General features: G+C 48.1%; 1 protein-coding gene across 3 annotated transcripts in view; it reads left to right on the top strand.

The window, feature by feature from the left end:
• Positions 1 to 17,829, top strand: part of LOC141154988 (cytochrome P450 2C8-like) — a 128,653-nt gene that overhangs the window by 22,518 nt on the left and 88,306 nt on the right. For all 3 annotated transcript variants that reach the window (XM_073641577.1, XM_073641576.1, XM_073641578.1), the window contains 5 exons: positions 6,360 to 6,509; positions 7,020 to 7,180; positions 7,806 to 7,982; positions 9,213 to 9,354; positions 9,610 to 9,797. In XM_073641577.1, coding sequence (XP_073497678.1) covers positions 6,360 to 6,509; positions 7,020 to 7,180; positions 7,806 to 7,982; positions 9,213 to 9,354; positions 9,610 to 9,797 — 818 coding nt within the window. The remainder of the gene's footprint in view (positions 1 to 6,359; positions 6,510 to 7,019; positions 7,181 to 7,805; positions 7,983 to 9,212; positions 9,355 to 9,609; positions 9,798 to 17,829) is intronic.

The raw sequence follows: 17,829 nt of genomic DNA, 5'->3' as shown, positions 1-17,829 counted from the left end.
CACAGCACGTCCTCGGGCTGGAAAAGAGCAAAACATAATAAACATACAAAATTTTAAAGTATACGCTAACATATAAAACATTAACTACAAACTCATCCCTTTATGGGAGGTACTTTTCTCTTTTAACTCTACAGGTATAAAACATTACGGAAACATTATCAGAAAATATAACTTTACAGGTAACTTTTTATATTGTAATCTTAGCAGCATAAACTTTCAATATAAAACTCTTTCATATAGAACGTTCTTGTTCTTCTGGCCACGGTGCAACTTGTGACCAGGTAAAGTGCAACAGTCACTAGTAGAAAGACAGTTCCTTATAAAACCAGTAGGGGGCGCCTGAAGAAGCGCAACTATTTTCAGGGTATGGCCGCTCTCAGTCCTCGGCCAGTGGGAAATAAGGAAATGGCTGCTCACAGTCCTCAGCCTGGTAAGGGATTAGGGGCACACAGAAAACAGTCCCTTTAAACAATTCCACACTAGTCCCAACGGGGACCACACTTCACTTAGCAGCATGTCAAGTACCCTTACGGGTAACTATATACAGTTCTCTGTTTATGCTACTTCCCTTCAGTAGCGGTATCCTCTCCTTGTCTCCTCCTGAGGGTAGTCTTCAGACCCGTCCGGGTCCTCTTGGTTTTCCTCATATTGTATCTCCTCCTCCGTCAACCGGTGCACGTGAAGGGCGTATGGTCCTTTGTCACACTGATGCCGGGTGAAGGTGACCTCATCACCTGAGTAAAGGTCACGTCCTCGGTGTCCCTCCGGCAGGTGAGACTCGACATCCCTGCGGGTGACAAAGACGTCGCCGGGGGTTCGGTGATCCGGGATAAAGCCCCAGCCATTCTCCAGTTGAAACTTTATTACCGTCCCGGTGGCGCGGGGACCATGGGCCGTACGGGGGTTTCGTCGGGCCCGGCGTTTCTGCTCCGCGCTTTGGACCTGCAGCCGTTCCTCGCGGATCCGCCTCTCTCGCCGTTCTCTCCCGAAGACTTCTAGCTGCTGACGGCAGCACTCCTCACGCCGGGCTGCGGCCGCCCGGGTCTCTTGGGTGAACCCCATGAGGTTTTCACCGGTGGGGTCCCATGCAAATTGGGCCTCCTCCAGCGGGAGCGGAACAATTTTGGCGGGCGCCGGAGCCGGGATTAGAGGCTCACACAGGGGCCATTCCTTCCGGAGTCGGGGGTTGACGTACTCTGGTGGCCAAACGAAAGGCAGCCCGTCCGGGCTAGTATGCTGTGCGAACAGATCTTCACCCAGGGGTGGCACGGTGGAGGTAGAGGGCGCTGTAGGGGCAGCGGCGCCCGGGGGCGCTCGGCCTTGCGTTCAGGCCGTAGGCATCCTGTCTGGATTCAGGTATGGCGCCTTCCGGGAGGAGGGCGCTGTGGGGACCGCGGCGCCCGGAGGTACTCGGCCCTGCGACCAGGCCGGGGGCACTTCCTCTTTTGCCGCGCTCAGGGTCCAGGGGCGTGGCGTAACAGAGGGCGCGACCGCGGCTCCTGCCGCTTGAGGCCTAGTTGGAAGCAGTGGCGGAGCGGCAACGGGCGCGGTGAGTGGAACTTCGGGCTCTGCGACGGGGAGCTGGGGCAGGCTTACGGCTACTGGGCTCGGGGTGATGACGTCCCCATTACCTGCTTCCATCCCTGCGGCTCCCTCCGCGGCGTCGTCTCCGGCCTTCGTCCCTCCTGCACCATCCTCAGGGGCAGACATGCTCCACGATGCGGGTGGCATCCTCTGCTGGCGGGTTCCAGCCTGCTGGACCATCTCCCTTCTCCACTCGGCCAGTGCTTCCTGCTGTACCTGGGCCATCTTCCGGGCCAGGGCTTCCAGCGCGGTCTGTGCACGCTCCCGATCTCTGGGGAGCTATGCCAGGATCTCCACCAGGCCTTCTGGGGTGGCAGCCTGCAACAGGTTCCGGACCACAGGGTCAGTGCTGCTCGACTCTTCCTCCATCTCCGGGTGCGATCTGTCCAGACTCCTCCAGGCCGCACCCATCTTCTCTGTTTTGTTCTCTATCCGCCCCCCTTGAGGGTGGTCCCGGGGCAACTTGGTGACAGTCAGTTCCAGGGGCAGCCCCCTCACGCTGATGGACATCTCTATCATTGCAGTCTCTGCTGGTGGGGGCGGTTTCCGCTTTTGGCGCCATTCTTGGACCTGGCCCACGATGGGAGGTGGCCTCTTGCCACCCTCTGGCACGCCCATAATGGAGTCCGCTCTGCCAGGGCGGGAAATCGTCTCAGATGGCGGGAATCGTCTCCTTATGGCGGGAAACTCCGTGGATGGCGGGAAAAGGCTGCAGATGGCGGGCAAACGGCGGGAAACGACCCGAGATGGCGTCCGATGGCGGGAACCCTCTGGAATTGGCGGGAGACTCCTTTTTGCGGTAAATGTGAACTTTTCTTCAGACACGCAGTACCCGGTGGTTGCGGGCACGTAATCCTGCCGACTACGCCAAAGTTGACGCGCCCCCTGGGCCATGTTTGTGTAGCGTTGCGCACGCGGGGAATACCCGGAGCCGGATCTGTTGGGGGTAGTAGTCCTCGTGGCGGTGACCCGGTCCGCGCCCAGGGTGTCAAACTAAATGGCAGTCTTTAGCAGTAGATGTTAGAATGTTCGACTACGCCACCCGTTGAATGCGGCTATGAAGCCGCCGCTGCAGGGCAGTCCGCTGAGGCCGGTGGTATGGATGTGCAGCGTGGATGGTATAACCCCCAACGGGAGGGGTATGGCCTCAGGGCAGATCTGTTAGAGATGATGATGGGAGTGATGGTGCGGGTGTCCCAGTACTGATGGTGCAGGTGCGACGACGAAACACGGAGGCTTGAAGTGCAGTTTCAAAAGCTTTACTCACAGTTCTTTACCAGGTCGCCCGTGCACAGTAGGACCACCCGAGTCGTGCTGTGTCCACCGGGTCAGGGACTCGGCCAACTCCCAGGCAGTTCCAGAGCGTGGTCCTGAGCTCCCCTCTCTTCCTTCCTACTGGCCGTCCCCACCAGGGACCCACCTTTGTCCGGCTTCCTCGGGCCTTATGGGGGCAAAACCTCTCTCCGGTTTCCCTGACCCTATGTGGCGTGCCTTCCTGGTGGATGTGGCGAGGGGTCGTGCCAAAGCTTGACCACGACCTCCGGTTCCTGGCTAAGGATGATTAACATCCACCAGTTTGGGATCCGGTACCCTTCTCTGCCAACCCTTCACCCGTTTTAGTTCTCTCGTAGGATCTCAGGGTTCCCTCTATGCTTGCGTCTCTGGGCCTTTCTCCGTGTTCCTCTTCTTCCTCCTCTCTCTCTCTGCCTCAGGCCTGGCTCCCTGTCAGCCCTCTCTGGCTGAGCTCCTCTCTGCACAGAGCAGACCCAAAAAGACCCTGTCCTAAGATGGTGCCCACCTTATATACTCCCTCTAACACCCGAGCCCAGGTGACAAGCACCCAATGGGCTCCTTGCTATGCCCAGAGTCCCTCCCCTATCTGCTCCTACACTACTGGGATGTTCCTCCCCCCCCCCCATTCCAGCCAGGGACAGACACTGTCGTACCTGCACATCTATCTGGTGGGAGTACCGTTGTTCTGTCCCCCGGAAATGGGGTGAGTGTAGTGCATGCAGCTATCTGAGCTCAGTTCCACACTCCATCCTTACCCGGGAGTGGAATACCACACCTCTGGTCTGAGGTGCAATACCCCTGTAGCAGCCGAGTCCTCGGGGTGCTACACAGACATATGCGCGCGCACACACGGTACGCAGACATATGCGCGCGCACACACGGTACGCAGACATATGTACACATACAGACATACACATAGATAAAACAGACAAATATATATACACAGTCATATACACTGACATTCACATACATGCACTCACACAGACCCATTACTAATATTTTTAATATGGGGATTGGGGAAGCCTCACTCACCTGTCCCCGGTCCAGTGTCCTGTCCAGCAGCTCCTCGGGTATGGGGCAGTGCAGGGCCCCCGGCGTGTCACAGACTTCATGGCCCTGGAACATCAGAGGGGCCCACTTGCGGTCGGGTCCGGGCCCCTCCCGCCCATCTGTGCAGGACCTCCGCTCCGACGGTGTTTGATTGCCTGCACTCCCCCAGACATGGCCGCGCGCTGTGCGGCTGTGTCTGCTAGTAATGACGCGGCAGGAGCGACACACAAGCACAATTAAAGGTGCAGTGCCGTCGACCCTGCCGTGTCATTACTAGCAGACACAGCCGGACAGCGCGCGGCCATGTCTGGGGGAAGTGCCGGCAATCAAGTAGCGCCTGCGTCCCTGAACAGGTGCCGAGGAAGCTGCCAGGGCCCCGACAGTGAGTGGGCGGGTGGGTGTGTGGGCCCGGCCCCGACAGTGAGTGGGCGGGTGGGTGTGTGGGCCCGGCCCCGACAGTGTGTGGGCCCGGCCCCGACAGTGAGTGGGCGGGTGGGTGTGTGGGCCCGGCCCCGACAGTGTGTGGGCCCGGCCCCGACAGTGAGTGGGCGGGTGGGTGGGTGTGTGGCCCGGCCCCGACAGTGAGTGGGCGGGTGTGTGTGTGGGCCCGGCCCCGACAGTGAGTGGGCGGGTGGGTGGGTGTGTGGGCCCGGGCCCGACAGTGAGTGGGCGGGTGGGTGTGTGGGCCCGGCCCCGACAGTGAGTGGGCGGGTGGGTGTGTGGGCCCGGGCCCCGACAGTGAGTGGGCGGCTGGGCCCCTCTGATTTTCCAGGGCCCCGGCACTTGCCCGGGTATGCCGGGTGCTGACGCCGGCCCTGGTGATGGGGGTCATTGTGGGCAGAATTATTAGGCAAGGTAGTATTTTGACAGTATCATAATTTTTATACAGATTTTCCAACTCCAAGTTTTGCTTATAGGATGAAGCAGTTCAAGTGATCTGTATTTGTGTATTAGGGGGGATGCAACCTAAGGATACAATGCCCTTTATCAAGGTGTGCAGAATTATTAGGCAGTTTATTTTCCTCCAGTAAAATGGGCCAAAAAGAGATTTCACGGACTCTGAAAAGTCAAAAATTGTTAAAAATCTCATTAACTTGCTAAGATAGTGAGGCACAATAACAGAACTGTGAAAAGTTTTGTTGTAAATAGTCAAATCGGCCTCCAATATTGTCATATTCCAGAACTGCAACTCCTTGGAGAGCCCAGAAGTACAAGGTGTAGAGTGACCAGAGACATGGCTGAGGTAAGGAGGCTGAAACCCAACCAGCACTGAGCAAGTCACAGAATTTGAAATGTTCTGACAAGCCAAGAAATATCTGAAGGCAGATTTTTCAAAGATTTTATGGACTGATGAGAGAGGCTCTTGACTGAACAGATGAATGGACCAGTGCCTGGATCAGTAATGGGCACTGACCTTCACTTCCACAAAGCAAGGTGGAGGTGGAGTACTGTTGTGGGCTGATATTATTAAAGATGAGCTAAGTGGATCTTTTGGTGTTGAAGATGGACATAAAATCAACTCAAAAACATACTGCCAGTTTTTTAGGAAACACTTTCTTCAAGCAGTGGTACAGAAAAAAAATATGATTTTTCTGCAAGACAATGTTCCATCGCAGCATTAAAGTCTCCACTGCTTGGCCTTAAATATGAAAGAATAATGACATGGTCTCTTGCTCACCTGACCTAAATCCTACTGAGAACTTGTGAGTCCTTCTTATATGGGATATTTACAGCCAAGGAAAACAGTCACCTCTCTGACAGGATCTGTGGGGCTATTGTTGGGGATGCCCAAAAAGTCGTCAGAATTAAAAAAAAACTGACAGACTCCATGGATGGAAGGCTTATGACTGGTGATGAAAAGAAGGATGGCTACATTAGTCACTGAGATTAGTCTTTTTCTTGAAATGTCAAAAATTTATTTTGTACATTGCGAGTTACTTGGTTATTATTCTCACGTTAACAAATGAAAATAAATAATTCATTCATTTTTTCATAATTCATTTTTTTCATTTTGTTGCAAAATAATTCTGCACACTAATAGTTGTCTGATAATTCAGAACACAGATATTCTCTTAAGAAAGATAAAACCTCATTTTTAATTTATTAAATATTCAGGTTTATTAACCTTTTGGACCGACTGACAGCACTGTAGTTGTTTAATAAAAAAAAAACATGAAAAATACAAATTGTCGAACTGAGCACACAGTGTACATCTTGCTGATGTTGACTTGACAGGTGTGTATGGCTTGTCAGATTTGTCAGAGCTTGCTTATCAGTTGGACCCAGCAGCTTGCAAAATGGAGATTTGAAACCAAGCAAACAGACCTCTTTAACCCAAACCTGCTCTGGTTACTGTAATAATGTCTAACAAATTCTTAGTAGACAAAATTCCACAATCTAGATTCAGAAACTATTTAACCATGTGATTACAGGGATCATTGGTAGCAGTGGAGAAAGGTGGAAAATCCTTCGAAGATTTTCCTTAATGACTCTGAGAAATTTTGGAATGGGGAAAAGAAGCATCGAAGAAAGAATCCAAGAAGAAGCCCAATGTCTCATCGAGAAATTCATGAAGGAGAAAGGTGGGTGGATAGTCATACCTTGGACTATAGATATGAAGACCTTGGTAACTTCTACTGTTATTTTTAAAAACATAATATTCTCAGTCATAACTTGCACAAGCGGTTTTAGTTTAAAATTATCATGGATAGATCAAATTCTTTGATGGACAGTGAAAAAAGTCCACTATTTTTAACAATTGTCCTGAAACATCTGGATGGTTGGGAACCCTTGCCTCCTCTCTAGGAATATGCGTAGAATGAGTGGGAAAAGATTAGTCATGTTGAAATATAACACTACAGATTCTTATTTTTCTCTGTGTCTACAACTGTTCTAATATCTACTGCTACATCAGCTCAATGGCTGATCCCCTACAATTAATGGGTAGAGTTAATATTACCATGAGCTCACCTTACACAACAGACTATAGATCTGCAGTCTTACTGTGTAATTTTTTCCAAGGTCCATATTTTCCTATTATATGTATTCTATTGATTATTAATGACTAACCACATGGTTATATTTCCTTACAGACTCTCCAATTAACCCAGTAAATATAATGCGACTCGCTGTTTCCAACGTCATTTGCTCCATTGTATTTGGTGAAAGATTTGACTATGAAGACAAAAAATTCTTAACCCTCATTTCACTTTTTAATGAAATTGTGGAGCTGTTCAACAGCAGTTCAGGACAGGTAAATAATTGTATGCTACCAACTACAACCAAACTCTATATTATCCTATTCTGCAGTCATACTCCCTTCTTTTTATTGTTAGCTTGACGAAAAGTAGGGGACAAATAACAGGGAACATGGCGCCCGATTCAACAATAACAGCAATTTTTACATTGGTCTTGATATCAATGTCTTTAGACAGGGTGGAGTCCAAGGTGATTGATTACTTATGACGGGCACTCCTCTTAATGAATCAGGATAGGGAGGAAGTGACATGTGCCTCTGTGTAAGCCTTGCCACAAAGCTTATTCCAGTGAGAGACAGAATTAAGATTTGTGGCATACGTAACGCCTCACTCATCATAAATTTGATGAGCCAGGGTTTGGCAAAATTGATTTTTACTCAAAAAATGTGGATATTTTTAAATTTTTATACACCAGAATTCAGTCATGAAAGCTTTGTTGAATTGGGGCCATTGGCCAGTTGTAGCCTGAAATCATGGAGACATGTCTCATTTTTTAAGTTTAGATTCACTGCATAATTAGCAACTTATTTTCATAAAGTGGGACACAGAATTTAAATATGATATTGAGGTAACAAAATAATAGTAAAATTATGTTTTTCTATCACTTCTTTCTTTAATAAGCTCCTCCTCATGTTCCCAAGAATAATGTCCTACATTCCTGGTCGTCATCGAGGGATCATTAAAATTATTGACAGAGTGAAAAAATTTATTAAGGAGATGACAGAGACCCATCGAGCCACCCTGGATGAAAACTGCCCTCGTGACTTCATAGATTGCTTTCTCATGAAAATGGAAGAAGTGAGTTTCTTGATAATCTTATATATTTTGACATTTGAGGGTCACATATTGTTTGTACAGAATGTGCACAGTAATAAAAATTCAACTAGCTTCGGAAAAAGACATTGGAATAAAAATTAGTGGTTCGATTTATGGAAAATTGACCTCAAATTGAATTTCCTGAAATATGCAGATGCCCACTGGTTCAAATCCAAACACTCAATTTGCAAAAATTGTCCAAAAAAAACAAAAGTGCCACTTAGCACACTGCTGAAGGCTCAGAGTGTGGGCTAATAATGTCAGGCGCAGCTGTACGGGCTTCCCATTGTTGTCCTTCACCTATAATATTACATAACTCAGCCAATCAGGAAGGTTATCACAGCCAGTATAGAAGATGGGGGGCAGAGAGCGCAATTTTCTGCCTGTACTGTGTAGGAATAGGAGGTCAGAGAGTACAGCTTATTCCATGTAGGGATAGAAAAAGACCTAATCTGAACGTGATGTACAACTTCACTGCTCAAGTATATTGAAAATGGGTTTGAAGTGCTAATGATATATGGAGTAGTGCTGGACGTGTATATTCACTCAGTTTTACTGCAAATTTATTGATATTTGAAAATCTGCAGTAACAGCACCTTAATCACAGCCTTTTTAAATTTTTTAAGCACTGTAAACAAGGAGGGCAATATTAAACCCCTCGGTGTTATTTTTGATACCAATACAAAATACTGCATTCAAAGCTTATGAGTCACAGGAAGTATGATTCTTGCAACGTAAGATAAGCATGCCAAATTTTTCACATGCTAAAAAAAATCTGTACACTGTACGCATTGAAAAAAAGAAAATATTTTGTATACTTTGTTGTTGTAAATAGTCCAATATTTCACTGGCACACATCACTCGAATACAGCAGTAAATTACCACCAGTTACCATCAATTTTTCCCTAGACACAAAGATTAAGGTCACTTTAACATTACTAAGGCTTTGCTTGCATTATAAACCTCAAAATGGTTCAATATAGTTCTTTGAGACCTCAAAGTATTATTTCCATGTTTTCTGGGCAATTAGAGACTTTTCCATATAGTAATTCACGGAAAATGTATTCACCATGAATCAAATCTTTCTGAAAAAAATCAGAAATCAATCATTCCAATTTATTGCTCTTGTTTTGATCTTGAAAGAGTTTAAGGATCTTTGATAAATTGTCATAATTAAAATTAAAGTGATGCCTATTTATTTATTTTTTGTAGGAAAAAAAGAATCCAGATACAGAATTTCATGAGAAGAATTTACAGGCGACAATAACAGACTTATTCACTGCTGGAACAGAGACGACAAGTTTAACTCTGAGATACGGTTTTCTTATACTCATGAAATATCCAGAAATACAAGGTAATAATTTTAAAGTATTTGTAATTAATTTATCAAGGTCCTCTCATAGTATCATAGCAGGAGCAGTGGTAGCATTTTAGCACTGCTGTCAGAGTGGGTCCAAATTTTTTAGATGAGAAGGACTCCACTGCCTCCAAAAAAGATACAGTAGGAGTCTAGAAGGAGTCTATCATACACATACCCTGTATTGCATATTCTTTGAATATAATTCTAGACTGAAAAATTTTTCCATTGCTACATTTTTGTTAATTTCAGAGAAGATCCACAAAGAAATTGACAATATAATAGGGAAAGATCGCTGTCCCTCAATAGAAGAAAAGAGTAAAATGCCGTATACAGAAGCCGTAATCCACGAGATCCAGAGATATGCTGATATCGTCCCAGCTGGAGTGCCACATGCTGTCAGCAAGGACACAACCTTAAGAGGATATCATATTCCAAAGGTAGAGCATGCTGTTCCTCTCAATCTTTTCATCATGCTTGCCAACTTTTGATGGTTGGCATCAGGAAGATGGGTAGTTTAGTGGTATGAGAAGAGTGCCTTCACAAATTTTCAGACATAGTCACTAGTCACATTCACTTTTAGGGCTCCTGGCCCTCCCTGCACAATCTCCAGCCATTTTTCATCTCTCTCCAAGCCTCAGTCACAATCTTTCTGAAACATATGAAGATTCACACAAATTTATTTTCCGCAAATCAAATTATGGGGGAAAAAAATGGCAAACTCGATGAATTCAAATTTCAAAAGATCTGCTCATCCCTACATAGGACTGATAACATCAGCTCATCAGGAGCTGAGAAGGAGGGGAAGGGAGGTGAGCAGGTAACTGCTGTGTAACAATCAATATTAGGGAGGGAGGTGACTGAGCTTTTAGGAGTTAACTCCTCTCCTGGAATGCAAACCAGAGTCTGTGAAGGGTCTATGAAATAATTAGTGGTTGATTTTCTTTTAAATAAGCTGTTCACTATGTTAGATAAAAACTTTCATTTCAGGAGAATGACAGCAGATAGAAAAAGCCAAGCAATTTCAAACTTGCTCCTCGTTGGGAGGTAAACAGCCATCCTGACTACACTCCGTTAAAATATTTGCAACATCAGCCATGTGGAGCAGGAATGAGCTAATCTCCAAAAGTCCTTGCTGCGGAGGACTCAATGCTACTCACTAAACTAACAATAATAATTGCAACTTTATATGAACTAGGCCCCACTCAGCTACCTGCTTAGTTCTAGCTAGCTAAGTGATATTAATATTCCTGTATTGTGTAGTGCTGAATCATACATCTTAAGAAAATTTCACAATCATTAAGCATTTAGCATAAAACTTCCCCCGCTTGCTGACTCTCGTCTTCGAGTTGGCCTTAAGATCAGGCTTTGGATTGGTCTTAGATTTTTTTGGCACTGTCTAGTTCACACAAATTATTGATGTCAATGATGTGTATCATGTTCTCAGTGACTTAGAGAGGTCTAGTCAGTAGTCTAAGCCGGAAGGTTCAAAGACTGGAAGGACCAAGCAATGGAGCTGTGGGGTATTGAGAGACATCAGAGCATATTTAACATCTTTTCAGCGCACTTGCAATTTGGATTAAATTTGATTTAGACTGAATTGATTCTGCCTAGTGATGAGCAAGTGTATTCGTTACTATTTGCTATTCGCACGGATAATACGGTATTGGGGTTACTCATTATATTGTGAGAATTTCTGTACTCGCCTCGCTATATTCGGATGTCCCGCCCTGCAGTTTTGCCGCCTTCTTTGCAGCCACTAAACATGCCGGGCTTCTTAACCAATCAGAGTAATGCCGCAGACATCTTGGTTGTGGCATTAATGTGATTGGCTGGCTGCCCAGCGTCATAGTCTATTTAAGACCTGCCGCCACCATTTTGTGCACATTGCGTCTGGAGCCTGCGTTCTACAAGCATAGGGAGAGATCTCTGAGCTGCTAGGGAAAGTGTTTCGGCCTCTTGATATAACAAAAGCCCTTTTAAGGGCTATCTGCCGTGTATACTAGTTCTGTGTAGAGTAGGGAGGGAGAGATACTCGAGCAGGGACAGTTTAATGGTGCCACTCACTAGCTCCATAATACCACCAACAATACCACCAACAAATAGCTTTTTTCAGAGCTGAAGACACACAACAAAGTCAGAGTACAAAGAGAGAGAGATTGTGTATTAGGTATGGAGAGGTTAAAGGGTTCTTCCAGTGTCCATCTTAAAACAGCTCTTGTCAGAGGCAAATCAATATTTTTCCAGCATACAGAGTAGTAGTATTTTGTGCTGCCTTTTTTTCAAAAGTACTGGTCTACTTTACCAGCTGTTTTAGGGGTCAGGGCCTGGCTTCTGCTGTCCACATTTGTCCACTTAAAAAGGCGGTTAGTACGCTACACAAAGCAGTAGTCCAAACATTTCCTACTGCCTGCTACCAAACATGCACCAGGCCATTTTCCCTGCTGTTTTGGGGTGAGTTTGACGCACCCCCTGGGCCGTGGGGAACCCGATGCCGTGGGAATATGTCACAGTGGTTGGCTCGGTGCGTGACCCAGGGCGGTCAATAAAAGGGGGGATTATTTATATGGGATTTATACAGTTTGTGACGCCACCTGTGGTATCTGGTAAGGATTACCAGAGCTGCTGAAGACCTCCGGGGGATGATGGGATGGCAGCTGGGATGTTTCTGCTCCCCACAGGCGGAGCGGGCCCCCGGGGCAGTGTGGAGTTTGGTGGTGAATGGTGATGCTGGGGCTTGTAGTGCAGGCGGGATGGTGCAGCAGGAGTAACTGACAGAGACAGGGGATTCGCTTCAATACCTTTACTGGTGCGGATGTCAGGTACAGTCCAGGGTACTCAGTAGGATGGGTGCACTTCAGGACTTCTCCCCAGTGAGTGGGTATAATGCCTCCTGGTCCGTGTCTGCCTCTCTGTATGCTCCTGACCAGCCTGCAACTGGGCCTAGCTTATGTGTCGTGCTGTTCCTTAACCTGTCGCTTGGTAGTAGGACCTTCTGCTGGCAACCACTATCCCTGGTAAATTCTGGGGCCTTTGTGGTTCCTGGTCCTGTTAAGGGTTTAGCTTCAGGTCGACCAGGGACTTGTAGTTCTCCTGGAATGCCGGTGGTCCCTACTGGGTATAAAGGACCCTGTAGGCGCGGACCCGGTGTCTGGTTTGTATCTTCGGGGTGAGCCTAGGATGCTCCTCTGCCCCTTCAACTCCTCTCTCCTCTCCTCTTTGCCATCGGCCACACTCGGGGCCCTCAGAACTCAGCAGCAGACGTGCTGCGTCTTCGCTGTTCTCAGCGTCAGCACGCTCTCCAACAACTAACTGACTGCCTGGCTCCACCCTCCATATATATATCCCTAACGGGTTCCCTCTGGTGGTATGAGGTGGAAGGGTGGAGGTATCTGTATGTAATGAGGGCCTCTTGTGGAGAAGTCCATCCATGCACCCTGGGTCCTGTGGTACCTGTGAACAGCAGGGTGCCACAATAGCCTGCCTTCTGGGGTCCACATTAGTCCACTTAAAAATGCGTTTAGTGCCCTACATAAAGCAGTAGTCCAAACATTTCCTACTGCCTGCTCCCAAGCACACATCAAGCCATTTTATCCACAATTTTGGAAGCCACCATCCCAAGGCCCACGAATCACAAATTGTAGTTAGGCTGGAGTAGGAATACTGTCCTGGTTTGTCCATTGCACAATGTGCATAGGGTTTGTAAAAGTTAGCCCTATGGGCTGAGTAATGGTTGATGCAGGAATTCACCATCCCAAGAGCCTCCAATCACAAATAGTAGTTAAGCTGGAGTAGGAATACTGTCATGGTTTGTCCACTCCACAATGTGCATAGGGTTTGTAAAAATTGGCCCTATGAGCTGAGTGATGGTTGATGAAGGAAGGAAAAGGGTTTTTATGGGAAGGGGGTGACGTTAACAGCAGTAGCATGAATCTGCATTATTGGTGAATTTAGGTTGGCTTGCTGTCATCTGGAGGGATTATAAACTGTGGAGATATCCAGTCCTTGTTGAATTTAATCAGAGTAAGTTTGTCTGCATTTTCCATGGAGAGGCGTGTGCACCTCTCAGTGATGATTGCCCCAGTGGAACTGAAAACACACTCTGACACCACATTAGCAGCCGGGCAGGCCAGCACCTCCAAGGCATATAAGGAGAAGTCGGGCAAAGTGTTCAGGTTAGACACCCAATAATTAAAGGGAACTGAAGCGTCAGAAAGGACGCACGTATGGTCACTTAAGTACCCCTTGACCATGTTCTGCAACTTATCCCTCCTTGGCATTGTTACAGGCACAGATAGCCCTTGCTGTTGTGCTGGTTTATTGAAAATTGCCCAATCTGTGCACATTTTCCCCCCACATCTGTTGGAGCTGGTGTTCGTGTCACTCCTCATTATCCCTTGGTGTTGAAAAGAGTCGGTACGTCTACCACCCGCATTATCTGAGGGTGATGTTTTCAGCAACTGATCTACAATGGCCCTTATGAAAGATTCCATTGTAAAACTCTTTGAGTAATCCAAAAGTACAGAAGGAAATTTCCCCTTGTACTGTGGATCGAGAAAGGTGGCCAACCAGTATAGGTCGCTCTTGTCACCTGCACCTTAAAAACATCTCCAGAATCCAACCTTTTCTCACCTTTGAAACTGCTAAAACTCTTACTGTCGCTCTTATTCACTGTCGTCTGGACTACTGCAGCTTTCTTCTGATTGGTCTCCCTCTTACCAAACTTCCTCCTCTCCAATCCTTCCTGAATGCAGCAGCCAGGGTCATATTTCTGTCCAGCTGCTTCACCGATGCCTCTGACTCGCTCAGGGGGAAAATGGGGGGACTCGGTACCCGTGCCTTTACCTTCTTAGGAGGTTATGGCAGTTGGCTCCCGGGCCTGTACCCTCAGGTCAATCTTTAAAAGGGGGTTTGTTAACAGTTTTATCTCATGACGCCACCTGTGGCTCCTGGTAATGAGTACCAGAGCTGCTGCAGACCTCCGGCGGGTGATGGGATGGCAGCTGGGATGTTTCTGCTTCCCACATGTGGTGCGGGCCCCAGGGGCCGGGTTGATGGAAGGGATGCAGGTGAGAGGTGGCCTAGCCGGGCCAGGGGAGAATAACAGACACGCACACAGGGGGTTCGCTTCAGTACCTTTACTGGTGTAGACGACAGGTACGGTCCAGGGTACTTGATAGGAAGAGTGCACTTCTAGACTCTCCCCAGTGAGCGGGTATAAGGCCTCCTGATATGTTTCTTCCTCTCTCTCTGAAGCTTCTGACCAGCCTGAAACTAGGCCTAGCTTCTGTACTCTTTCACATTCCTAACCTGCATGCTTGGTGGTAAGAACTTTCTTCTGGCTACCACTATCCCTGGACACTGGGGCCTTAGTGGTTCCTAGTTCTTTAGATGATTGTAGCTTCAGGTTGATCATGGGTCTAGAATCCTCCTGGTATACTGGTTGTCCCTAATGGGTGTAGAGGACCCTGTAGGCGCGGACCTGGTGTCCGGCTTGTTTTCTCGGGTGAGCCTAACGTGATCCTCTGCTCCTCTCACTCTTCTCCTTGCCTCCGGCCCCACTCTAGGCCCCAAGGCTTCAGAACGTGCTTTAGGCCCTGGCTGGCCCTCAGCACAGCAGCTCAAATGCTGCTTCTTCATTGATCTCAGTGCCAGCACACTCTGCCTACCTAACTCCACCCTACAGTATATATATCCCTAACAGTGCACCCTCTGGTGGTATGAGGTGGAAGGGTGGAGGTGTCTGTTATGTAATGAGGGCCTTTTGTGGAGAAGTCCGTCCATGTACCCTTTTGGGTCCTGTGGTACCTGTAATAGCAGGGTGCCACACGTCCATCTTGTGCCAGTCATTACACTGGTTGCTCATTCACTACAGGATCCAATATACAGTACAGACGAAAAGTTTGGACACACTTTCTCATTTAAATATTTTTCTGTATTTTCATGACTATGAAAATTGTACATTCACACTGAAGGCATCAAAACTATGAATTAACACATGTGGAATTATATACTTAACAAAAAAGTGTGAAACAACTGAAAATATGTCTTATATTCTAGGTTCTTCAAAGTAGCCACCTTTTGCTTTGATGACTGCTTTGCACACTCTTGGCATTCTCTTGATGAGCTTCAAGACGTAGTCACCGTAAATGTTTTTCACTTCACAGGTGTGCCCTGTCAGGCTTAATAAGTGGGATTTCTTGCCTTATAAATGGGGTTGGGACCATCAGTTGTGTTGTGCAGAAGTCTGGTGGATACACAGCTGATAGTCCTACTGAATAGACTGTTAGAATGTGTATTATGGCAAGATAAAAGCAGCTAAGTAAAGAAAAATGAGTGACTATAATTACTTTAAGAAATGAAGGTCAGTCAGTGCGAAAAATTGGGAAATCTTTGAAAGTGTCCCCAAGTGCAGTTGCAAAAACCATCAAGTGCTACAAAGAAACTGGCTCACATGAGGACCGCCCCTGAAAAGGAAGACCAAGAGTCACCTCTGCTTCTGAGGATAAGTTTATCCGAGACACCAGCCTCAGAAATCGCAGGTTAACAGCAGCTCAGATTAGAGACCAGGTCAATGCCACACAGAGTTCTAGCAGCAGACACATCTCTACAACAACTGTTAAGAGGAGACTTTGTGCAGCAGACCTTCATGGTAAAATAGCTGCTAGGAAACCACTGCTAAGGACAGGCATCAAGCAGAAGAGACTTGTTTGGGCTAAAGAACACAAGGAATGGACATTAGACCAGTGAAAATCTGTGCTTTGGTCTGATGAGTCCAAATTTGAGATCTTTGGTTCCAACCACCGTGTCTTTGTGTAACACAGAAAAGGTGAACGGATGGACTCTACATGCCTGGTTCCCAGCGTGAAGCATGGAGGAGGAGGTGTGATGGTGTGGGGGGGCTTTGCTGGTGACACTGTTGGGGATTTATTCAAAATTGAAGGCATACCGAACCAACATGGTTACCACAGCATGTTTGCAGCGGCATGCTATTCCATCCGGTTTGCGTTTAGTTGGACCATCATGCATTTTTCAACAGTACAATGACCCCAAACACACCTCCAGGCTGTGTAAGGTCTATTTGACCAAGAAGGAGAGTGATGATGTGCTACGCCAGATGACCTGGCATCCACAGTCACCAGACCTGAACCCAATCGAGATGGTTTGGGGTGCGCTGGACCGCAGAGTGAAGGCAAAAGGGCCAACAAGTGCTAAGCATCTCTGGGAACTCCTCCAAGATTGTTGGAAGACCATTTCCAGGGACTTACCTCTTGAAGCTCATCAAGAGAATGCCAAGTGTGTTCAAAGCAGTGTGTGGGAGCGTCCACCTGCTAACTGCCTGCTAGCCTACCTGGAGGCTTAGCCGTCACTTGCCATGACCACCCGCCGGTCAAGAGACTGTCCCCGTCACTTGCCGTGACCTCCTGCCCTTCTTCCCAGAGACTGTCCCCGTCACTTGCCGTGACCTACTGCCCTTCTACCCAGAGACTGTCCCCGTCACTTGCCGTGACCTCCTGCCCTTCTACCCAGAGACTGTCCCGTCACTAGCCGTGACTACCTGCCCGCCTTCCCTGGGAGCCACCCGCTTCCTTACAAGGACTGCCCCTTTGTATAGTTGCTCAGAGGTTCCACCTCCCAGACCCGTTACAGTTTGCTCGGGCCATGGAACCCGGTGGCACCCAAGCTCCCTCGCTCTCGGACCTATGTCATGAACTTTCCCGTCAGAGGTCCCAACAGGAGTCCATCCTGAGTCACCTGCGAAGTGTTAACTCCCGCCTGGACACATTGACTACCTCATCGGGAGCTGCCTCCACTCGCACACTTACTACCCCGGCACCGCCGCTGCCCATCAACACCATGGCATCTCTTCCCGGTCCCCGCCTCTCCGCCCCTCCTCGTTTTGGCAGAGATCCCAGCCAGGCACGGGGCTTCATTAACCAGTGCACTCTGCACTTCGAACTGTTGGCACACCAGTTTTCCACCGACCGAGCCAAAGTAGCCTTCATCATGTCCCATCTCACGGGGGAGGCACTGGCTTGGCTAAATCCTCTATGGGAGAGAGGAGACCCCCTGGTGTCCAACCTACCAGCTTTTCTCACGGCTTTCCGGAAAGTCTTCGATGAACCAGGACGGAAGACCTCGTCCGCATCATCTCTGCTACGCCTCCGTCAAGGAAATCTCACCGTGGGTCAATATGCCATACGGTTCCGTACCCTTGCTTCGGAGCTGGCCTGGGATAACGACGCCCTGGTGTCTGTCTTTTGGGAGGGTCTGTCCGGCCGTATTAAAGATGAACTCGCCGGTCGGGACATTCCTACCACTCTCGACGACTTAATAACACTTGCCACCCGGATTGACATCCGGTTCCAGGAGCGCGCCAAAGAGGTCACCCGTGAGAGGAGGTTTCCACGTCTAGCCCCTACCTTCCAGGAACCCGTCACTTCTCCCGTTATTCCCCAGGCGCACTCAACC

This window comes from Phyllobates terribilis, unplaced genomic scaffold, assembly GCF_046119375.1.
Source record: "Phyllobates terribilis strain yellow unplaced genomic scaffold, ASM4611937v1 Scaffold_7__3_contigs__length_470593459, whole genome shotgun sequence".
NCBI classification, from domain to species: domain Eukaryota; kingdom Metazoa; phylum Chordata; class Amphibia; order Anura; family Dendrobatidae; genus Phyllobates; species Phyllobates terribilis.
Note: the sequence above shows the minus strand (reverse complement) of the source record. Positions and strands in the feature narration are given on the sequence as shown.